This window comes from Ammospiza nelsoni, chromosome 4, assembly GCF_027579445.1.
Source record: "Ammospiza nelsoni isolate bAmmNel1 chromosome 4, bAmmNel1.pri, whole genome shotgun sequence".
Lineage (NCBI taxonomy): Eukaryota > Metazoa > Chordata > Aves > Passeriformes > Passerellidae > Ammospiza > Ammospiza nelsoni.
Window position 1 is genome coordinate 67,824,795 of NC_080636.1, and position 9,859 is coordinate 67,834,653.

The following is a 9,859-nucleotide window of genomic DNA, read 5'->3' on the forward strand; positions in this document are numbered from 1 at the left end:
TTGCAAGTGATCTTTTAGTTAACAGGAAAAAGGATATCTAACACATTTATCAAATATTGGAACTGTGAAGTCAGAGTGAACAGATGGTCTTAGCAAAGCTGCCTGTAATAATCCTATGGGCTGTGTCTGCCCTGCAGCCACTTCTGGTGCAGGTGAGAAGTGGGGAAAGGGATGGATGCTGAGCTGGGTTCCATTGCTGTCAGTTCCTCTGCAAACTGGAATGATGTGCTGGCTGTGCCCTATGGCAGCACAGACATCCCAGAAGGTTAAAGGTGAGACCTAGACTGCAACATTTCATTTGACTACCTATTGCAATTAGCACTTTCTGAAAAGGAAATAATATGTTTATACTGGTGGAAGTATGCTGCTTAGCATTTAACAGATTAAATAGTTGCACACTTTGAAATATCTAGTAATGTGCAAAAGGATGCTCTGATTTCCTGTGGCATAAAGATTAAGCTGCTCTAAATATGGCCTGCAAACATTCTTTTAATATTTCAAGTGGGTGTTTTTCTCCTCATGATTGTTGCTTTTTTTCCTCAAGTCTGAAGGGTTTTTTTCTTCATAAATGTCAGTATCTTCCCTGAATTTGTTAAGGGAATCTGCTGGAAAGTTCAGAATTCATTTTCTCATGAGCAAAATGCAAATTGAAGAGGGTGGAGTACTTAAATCTTTTCAGATGACCTTTCTTCAGAAGGCAAAGTTCACATCAAAATCAGATACTGGAAAGAAAAGGGAAAATCAAAACTGGTTTTGAACAGCCTGACTAAAAATCCCTCAACATTTTATCTACCTGCTCCTTACTGTTTTTATTTAGTCATTACCTTTCATTTAATCTAGAGTTAAAGATAGCATGAACACAGGTTCTTGGTTTTATCCTTTAAAAGGGCAGGCAGAAAAGCCTTGCAAAAAGAGAAAAATCTTGGCATGGCTCTGACATAGCCTAATGAAAAAAGGATGTGATTTGCATCTGCTGAAATATAACATCAATATGTGTTCTATTTATGGAGCATCCTGAGTCACAAGCAGTTCAGTGTTCACATCTGATGAACATTTCCCTACAAGTTCTCTGTTTGGGTATAAAACAAGTCTAAATTGAATTTTTTAACCTTTTTTTAAACAGTCTTTTTGTCTCTTACAAGTTTCCAAGAAATGGTAGAATATTACAGCACTAAAAATGTAACAGATGCATTTAAATAGACAGCAGAGACAACTTTAAATAATAAATATTTTTAATATAATTTTGTAACAAATGCTGTAAAAGGATTAAAATGGGAGGGCAAGAATATTTTTTAAGGTTGTGTGTTCATAAATTTCATTCACCCTTAAGCAGTTGTTATGCTGACTTCTTGTAGCTCTTTTTGTCAAATAGAAGGAGAGTGCAATAGTAAAAGCATTTTGGTTTTTTTTAAAGCAGGTAATCTGAAGCTCTAACTTAGATATGATGTAATAAATACAGGAAAGAACAAGGCCATTTGTTGTGGTTTGGCCATGACCCCAGCAGCGTGCAGCCAGCTGCTCCCACCCCACAGCAACAGGAGGAGAACCAAACTCAGGTGAAACCTCTGGGCTGAGATGGCAGAGGTTTAATCAGCAAAACAAAATCAGAGATCAGTGATCAATAGCAATGAAAAGGGAGACAGCAAGGGAGAGAGGAATAAACCCCAAGAAACAGAAGTGATGCCCAACACAATTGCTCACCACACTCTAACCAGTGCCCAGCCTGTCCCTGACGAGCACTCAACAGCTCCTGACCAACCTCCCCAGTTTATACACTGACCATGAGATGCTCCATGGATGGAATATCCCTTTGGCACATTCAGGTTTGCTGTCCTGGCCGTGCTCCCTCCCAGCCTCTTGTGCACCTGCTCACTGCCAGAGCATGGGAGACTGAAAATTCTGGATTTAGGGTCAGCACTGCTCAGCAACAGCCCAAGTATCAGTGTGTAACCAACATTATTCCAATCCTGAACCCAAAGCACAGCACTGTACCAGCTGTTAGGAAGAAAAGTAGCTCCCCCATCCCAGCTGAAAGCAGGACTCCATTATAAACTATACTTCCCATACTGCTCAGTCTGGCAGGAATTAGGTTTGAGTATTGGGCTTCTCCACATTTTCAGAAGTAACATTAACATGCACTGTTTAGTTATAATGTTATCCTTCATGCAGAATACACTTCTCCCTTCAGTACTGGTTTATTCCATGTACAGAATGACTGTCATTGGGGTGGGAGAATAAATTGCCATTAATAGCAATACAGGGGCCATCTCATAGATGCTTTTGCATAGGTCTTATTCAAAATGTGACAGGGAAAAAAGTAAAATTGATCACTGAGCATCTTGGCTGCAAATAAAAAAAAAGTTGCATTTTTAAACATTTTTAGTGTATAGTAGGGAATATTTTAATAAATGAGAAGACAAAGGTTGTTGCAGGTAGCATTTTCAAAATACTACCAGAAGCTCACATGATGATTTTATGGGGTTCTCTTTTAAGTATCTCTCTAATATGACCAAGTCCTTATCAAATTGCTGTGTGTGCATGGCTTGGATTAAGAAGGAGGTATGGATTCTCAGTATTCAAATAAATTTGTTCTTTTGAATGACCTTTTCCTCTGTTACTTGCAAAAAGTGGCTTATCTCTGTTTCAGGCTTTTTGGAAACTTCGCTGGAAGTTCAGAAACACTAGCAAGTGATTTTTTTTTTTTTTTTTAATTTACACTTTTTAAAATTTTAAGCAAAATCTTCAGGTATCCACAATGCTCTAGTCACTGGTGGTGTCCCCTGGGCTCAGTATTGGGCCCAGTCATGTTCAGTATCTTTACTGACCATCTGGATGAGGAAATTGAGGCTACCCCCAGTAAATCCACAGGTGACATCAAGTTGGGTGGCATCGTTGATCTGCTGGAGGGCAGGAAGTCTCTGCAGGGGATCTGGACTGGCTGGATCAATGAGCTGAGACCAGCAGAATGAGGTTCAACAAGGCCAAGTGCTGAGTCCTGCCCTTGGGTGACAGCAGCCCCAGGCAGTGCCACAGGCAGGGACAGAGTGCCTGGGGAGCTGCCCAGTGGAAAAGGACCCGGGGGTGCTGGTGACAGCAGCTGAACATGGGCCAGGGTGTGCCCAGGGGACCAAGAGGGCCAAGGGCATCCTGGCCTGTGTCAGCAGTGGTGTGGCCAGCAGGAGCAGTGACTGTCCCCCTGTACTGGGCACTGGTGAGGCCACAGCCCAAGAGCTGTGTCCAGTTCTGGGCCCCTCACCGCAAGGACATTGAGATGCTGGAGCGTGTCCAGAGAAGGGCAGTGGAGCTGGGGAAGGGTCTGGAGCACAGGTCCTGTGAGGAGTGTCTGAGGCAGCTGGGGGTGTTTAGCCTGGAGGAGAGGCAGCTCAGGGGGCACCTGACTGCTCTGCAGTGCCCTGACAGGAGGGGGTAGCCGGGGGGGGCCGGACTCTTCTGGCATGCTGCCAGTGACAGGATGAGAGGAAATTATCTCAAGCTGTGCCAGGAGAGATTCAGGTTGGATTTTGGCAAGAAATTCTTCACAGAAGAGGTGACTACTACTGAAATGGGCTGCCCAGTAGGGTGATGGAATCACTGTTGCTGGAGGGGTTTGAGGAAAGACTGGATGTGGCACTCAGGGCCATGGTCTGGTTAACGTGGTGGTGTTCAGTCATAGTTCAGACTCGATGATCTGTGATGTCTTTTCCAACCAAATTTATCCTGTGATTCTGTGCTTGGCCTTTAGTAGCTTTTTTTTTAGAGAAAAAGCATTGATACGTGCTAAGCAAGCTTGGAGGTTTTTTGAGATCTACCATGAGGGTCCTGCATTCTGGTAGAAGACTTTAAAAACAGATATGTAGTTACTATTGTTACCCTGTAGGCATCTACTAAATTAATCTATGTATTTTTTCACATTTGCTGTTTAATTAGCCTGCAGCTGCATGGTTTGATGGACTAGATCCAAAAGCAGGGGAAATAGGTAACACAGGGGAAATAGTGGAAGAGCGGCAGTAACTGCTCGGCATAAAAACACCTTTGCTCCCGGTTGCTGATCTCCTTTAACCAAAGCGCTGTGGCTTGTTTTGGTTTTGGTTTGTTTTGCTGCCGGGGCGCAGCGGGGCGGAGGCGGCGGGGAAGCGGTTCCGGGGCCGGGAGGGCGGTGCTGCGGCTCATGTGACAGCGGCTCCGAGGGGAAGCGGCGGCGGCGGAGCTGTGCGGGGCGCGCCGGGGGCGCCGACAGGTACGGCGGGGCGGGCAGGGGGCGCCCCCCTCCCGGTGTGCGGTGGTTTCGGCCCAGCCGAGCGCCCTTCCCGGCGCGGCTGTACCACGGCGGCGGGGCGGGGGGTGGCGGCCGGCCGGGCCTCGGGGACGGAGAGTGCCCTCCCCTCCCTCCGGCCGCTCCCCTCCTGGGAGGCGGTGGCCGCGCCGCGGTGACGGGGCCGCCTCTCGTCTTGTCTCGCAGGCCCGCGGAGGTGGCGGCGGCGGCAGCAGCGGGCGGGCCCAGCCATGGCCGACGTGAGTGCGGCTCCGCGGGGCGGGCGGGACGCGGGCGGTGGCTGTCTGTGGCGGGGGTGGGGCCGGGGGATGCCGGGCCGGGGAGGGGAGGGAGCTCCGGGGGTGCTGGGGGCGGCCGTGAGTAACGCGCCGCCCGTCTCTGCCCGCAGGACCTGAAGCGGTTCCTGTACAAGAAGCTGCCGAGGTAACGCGGGGCTGTGCGGGGCTGTGCGGGGCGGGCGGGCAGGGCCATCCGGTACCAGCCCTCTGCCACGACAGAGACACTTCCCACCAGACCGGCTTGCTCGGTGCCCCATCCAGCCTGGCCATGAATGCTTCCAGGGTGCGGTATTCACAGCTGCCCTGGGCAGTAGGGCACTATTCCAGTATCTCACCACCCGCACAGTAAAAAATTTCTTCCTGATATCTAAACTGAATTTCCCGGTCTTCAATTTGTACCCATTACTCCTTGTCCTGTCACTGCAGTTCCCGATGGAGGGTCCCTCTCCAGCTTCCCTGCAAACCCCCTTCAGATACCAGAAGGTTGCTGTGAGATCTCCACCCAACCTTCCCTTCTCCCGGCTCCGCAGCCACAACTTCCTCAGCCTGCCTTTGTAGGGGAAGTGCCCCAGCCCTCTTAACAGCTTCGTGGCTTCCTCTGGACTTGCTCCAGCAGCTCCATGTCCTTCTTATTATTGGCACCACCAGACCTGTACTAAATAGAACAAATGCTAAATTAACGAGGGCATCAGTTTTTTTCACAGTTTTCCCCTTTCTTGCACATTTGTTCACACAAAAAAAAAAACTCTTTCCTACTAATTACTGTGTTTTTAAAATGGTGTCTCTTCTTCCCTTTTTGTTCTTTTCAGCGTTGAAGGTCTTCATGCTATTGTAGTCTCAGATAGAGATGGTGTGCCTGTTATCAAAGGTAACTTCAGCTTCCTGCTGTACTCTGCAGCTGAAATCCTGATGGAACAGCAGGGGTTGGAAAAGTACAGAAGAGTCTTCTGGTTATGTCAAATACCTGAATATCCCAAGTGGTAGAGTTAAATTGGACTTTAAGTAGAAGTTCAGTAGTTGATTATGTACCTCTTTAAATATATCCTTTTGTTTGTGCCCTCAGTAACTGTAGTCCAAGGAAGTGTTTTTTTCCTCTGTGACAGGGATTGGAGTGCTGTAAGGTCCTTGTATCTTTAAGTCCCTCACAGGCTGATTGATACTAAGTGGTAGACAGCTTGGCAGTGTTTTGTTGGCTTTTTTGGTACTGTAGTTTTTATGTTCTGCAGTCCTTATTTCAGATGTTTTTGGCTTGTGAGTACAATAGTTTAAAGATACAGAGTTTCAGGTATTGCAGATTTATTTTGTTCAGTGCCCCAGAGTATTCAAGCACCCAGCAGAACTTGCACATCATCACCTGTCTGCTGTCAAGTGACTGTGTGCCAGTAATCTGTTCAAAGGCTGGAATGGGTGCAATGGGACATGGAACCAAAGGAACATCAGCACAGGTGTCCTAAAGGAAAAGGATTAAAAGGATCATGGAGAGAGCACTAGATGATGTACAGCTTGTGAAAACTGTTTGGTGTTCCTGTGGGAGCACCTCAGAGGTCTTGCATGTTTCTCTGCTTCTGGCAGAGCACTGAGCTGGATGAGGGTTGGGGTGCAGAGACCTCATGTAAAGATAAGAATTTTCTTGTTTTGTTCCAGTTGCCAATGATAATGCTCCAGAACATGCACTGCGACCTGGCTTTTTGTCCACCTTTGCCCTTGCCACAGATCAGGGCAGTAAGTTAGGACTCTCCAAAAACAAAAGTATCATCTGCTATTACAATACCTACCAGGTGAGTAACCTCAGTGTGCCCTGTCCTCAGCAACATGAACTGTTCTTGCATTACACTGAGCAAGAGAAAGAAGGTTATTTAAGCTCTGGTAGATTTTCACTAGGCTGCTATTGAAGTAATTTTGATTTATTTCTTACACAGCTTTAGCTAAGCCTAAATTTCACAGTATTTTTCAAACTTCTGTTACCTTTCTCATAACTTGAGATTTACTTGTTGACAATGGGAAAGTGTAGTAGTTCTGAATTTGCAGGAGATGTTGCTGATATGCTCTTCTGAATCTTTTATGAAGGGTTTATGTTTTTTTTATAAACAATGTTTATAACTAGTGACACCTAACATGAATTAAAGCACATGCAGCCTGCTTCATAGCTAATGCTGCTGCCAGTATGACTTTGAGGTAAGAACACTTCTAAATACCACTCACGTTTTTCACAAATAAATTGATAATTTGTGTCCATCTACTACATATCTGCTCCTTCACAAGTTCTGGTGGTCCTGAGAGCTTTTAATTATGGCTGCAGTAAACTGGCCAGCTGTTTAGCGTGCAGTGTGCCAAGCTTTGTTTGGAAATTAATTGGGTGAGTTAGTGCATTGCTTTGACTCTCTTGATGCTGCTAGCTTACTGTTGTGCCCATGGTGCCGTTTCCCTGTAATGGAGGAACAGATACTCCTGTACAGGGAACAGCAGTGTAAAACAATAAACCTGCCTGCCCTCCTGTTTCCCGTGGAGGGTGTGGTCTCCACAGTGTAGTCTGCAGGGTCTGCAGCTGAGGCAGGCTTCTGGTGGACAGCACTCTGTAGAACAGTGGAGGTGGAGGGAAATGCCAGGTTTTCCATCTGCAGCTCCCTGTACTGTAGTGTAAGTTCTGTTGGTGTTTTTAGCCATGAATCTTGAGAAACAGGTACACTGAAAAGTCACCTCTGTGGCTCTTGCTCCTGCTTGTCCTTTAAACTGAGGAGGCTGCTTGTTGCAGAATGAATTTTTGTGGAAAGAATTCATCAGAGCCCTGGTGTGCACAATGTGTTAGCTGCTGGCTGAGCACTTCTCTCTCCTTGCAGGTGGTGCAGTTCAATCGCTTGCCTTTGGTAGTGAGTTTCATTGCAAGCAGCAATGCCAATACAGGTATGTCTGCACATGTGTTGTAAAGATTGCAGTATTTTAATAATTAAAAATAAATTCCCTGAATTCACTGCAAGCTGTGTTAACTTTGTTACTGCTGTGAATTTTGTCAGTGTATTGTGAAAGGTGTGAGTAGAAATTGACAGATTTTAGGTGTTCTTGCTGGAGTTGTTATTCTTCTAGAAGCGTATTTCTCCTGTGATTACCCTTGCCCATGCTATGTGGGCAGTACTGTGCTGTACAAGCCAGCTGTTGGGTCTCTTTCTGTCAGTCAAGTCAACATTCTGCAGGAATGTGTGCAGATTTGTCTTCAGTTCTGTGGGTGGGGAAGTCATTCAGCCAGGCCCTAGCCTTGCTGGTGAGGACATTGGCTACTGAATGTGAGCAGAAGGGATTTAGTTCTGGTACAGCTTCTTGGGCCACAGTAGCTATGGAAGTGGCAAGGCAGTAGTGGGGCAGAGTTGTGCTGCACTGGGTGCTTCTTTTAGTGCCAGGGACTGCAGACACCCTGCCTGGGGGTGCTGCCCACTATGCACAGGAAAGTGAGGAGCTCACATGAAACATTTCAGGCTTTGAAAAACACTGCCTGTGATTTGGTAGGGGGAGGAAGCTGTGGGCTTTGGAGAGAGGCTTCTCAGTGATGCTGTTTGATGGAACATTGTCTCTTCTCTCTTGCCAGGGCTGATTGTAAGTTTGGAGAAGGAGCTCACACCCCTGTTTGAAGAACTGAGGCAGGTTGTTGAAGTTTCTTAACCCGATGGTACAGCCAGAGTGCAGCATTCCTCTGCAGCCCAGTGGACAGAAAGATTCAATAATCATCAGTCAAATAACATGTCTCGGAAGAAATACCACAGCTCCTTAGTATACTAAGTAAGAGTAAATTGTACATAGTACTGAATCTGAAATGATCTACTAGTGTGTTGTAGGTGGATGTTACTTTAGGCCATGCTTCTTGTATTGTGCAGTACTGGAGAGCCCACCAAAATAGCTCCCATGGAGTTTAGCTCAGCCAGCTGAGCCAGGCGGGCGCCATGCCCTCAGCTCCAAGGAGCGACCCACAGATCTCCTGCCTCACAGGGCACGTGGCACATGGCAGGGGTGTGCTCAGGCTGGCCACCACTGCCTGTGGGAAGGCACATCAGCTGGAGGGAGTGAGCAGAGACGTGCTTGGAGGCATTGTGAGAGCAAGTGTGGTAGCAGTGATGTGTTGGTACAATCAATGTCCCAGCTTCCTTACACGGGGGGCACTTTGGCGAGGGAGTGCTACTAATCTGGATGCTAGCTGCATCCTGCTTCCACTAGGAAGAAAGCTGTTTCTATGGAAGCTATTGCTGTAGGGATTTCCATGATGCCTAGCTAAAAGCACCCAAACAATGTCTCACTTCTTCATGGGGTTTTTTGTGTAATATGGTTGTGAAGATCTCATGTCTCATAGTCTTTGTGTGGGTTCATCACTGGTGACACTCTCAGCTTATTTACCCTTAGGTTTTCTTAAGTAAATAAATATAAATAAAATACAATATTTTTAAATGACAGAGCCTGGTCCGCTCTTCTGTTGCACTGTAGTAACCCCACAGCACATCTGCTTATCTCTAGAGAGAACAGGTCTCTTAATTGTTTGTAAATGTCCAAACTCCATGAATTATACACTGCAAACTAACCAGTGTGTCTCTCAGTTGGGCAGTAAGGATACCAAGTCCCAGAGCAGAGCAGAGATCCTGTTGCTGGGGGTCAAGCCTGTGTTCTTAGCCCCATCCCTTGTTCCCTCCCACGTCCCCTTATGACAGCTGCCAGGCACTGCAGGTCTGGGGATAGCTCTGGGCAGGTCTGTGTGCCAGGCTGGGAAAGGGGATGCCATGGCCCTTGCTCACACCTCACTGACCTGTGGTGCCTCAGGCAGGATGGGGGGAAACAGTGGTGCTGGAAATGACAGCTGGGAGTTCTTGTCTCAAAAAGAGATTACAGCTTGTCAGTCAACCCTTTTCCATTTAAACTAAGCTGGAATGGGACTTTGGTTGCTGGTCATTACAGAAGCAGCTGGAAGGTGTGTGTATTTCTGGCAAAACGTGTTTGTGTTCCAGCAAAGGCCTCCCCTTGCTGTTTGCTTCTGTTCAACCCATCTGTCTGTGATGGCTTCCAAGGCCACCCAAGTGCTGTTTGTTTCACTGGCTTCAGTTCGTGACACTGTGCTGAGCTTGTGCCCAGTGTTTTGTGAGGCAGCCTGTTGCTGTGAAAAAGGGAAGGCAATGTTTGTGGTTTCCCCACAAGCTCCATTTCCAAGCCATGTTCACAGAACACTGATGCTGTTGGAGAATATAATCTCTCTCTTCCCTTTATGCGGCCTCTCTCTCACAGAAACTCAGCCAAGGTTTTTAACTAAATGGGAGATGCAAGTTTGTTAAAGCTTCAT

The 9,859-nt window shown here is 46.9% G+C and overlaps 1 protein-coding gene across 1 annotated transcript; it reads left to right on the plus strand.

Annotated features, from left to right (window-relative positions):
- Positions 1-4,155: 4,155 nt before the first annotated feature.
- LAMTOR3 (late endosomal/lysosomal adaptor, MAPK and MTOR activator 3) lies at positions 4,156-8,984 on the plus strand. Its single transcript, XM_059469926.1, has 7 exons — positions 4,156-4,237; positions 4,460-4,512; positions 4,662-4,696; positions 5,361-5,419; positions 6,196-6,329; positions 7,389-7,452; positions 8,129-8,984. Exons 2-7 carry the CDS (start codon positions 4,504-4,506, stop codon positions 8,200-8,202), a joined length of 375 nt encoding a protein of 124 aa, XP_059325909.1. The 5' UTR covers positions 4,156-4,237; positions 4,460-4,503; the 3' UTR covers positions 8,203-8,984.
- The last annotated feature ends 875 nt before the right edge of the window (positions 8,985-9,859 follow it).

Excerpts from the sequence above, each read along its gene's own strand:
- LAMTOR3 (XM_059469926.1), top strand. Across the intron at positions 5,420-6,195 it reads TGGTGTGCCTGTTATCAAAG|TTGCCAATGATAATGCTCCA; the intron begins GTAACTTCAGCT and ends GTTTTGTTCCAG. Across the intron at positions 7,453-8,128 it reads AAGCAGCAATGCCAATACAG|GGCTGATTGTAAGTTTGGAG; the intron begins GTATGTCTGCAC and ends CTCTCTTGCCAG.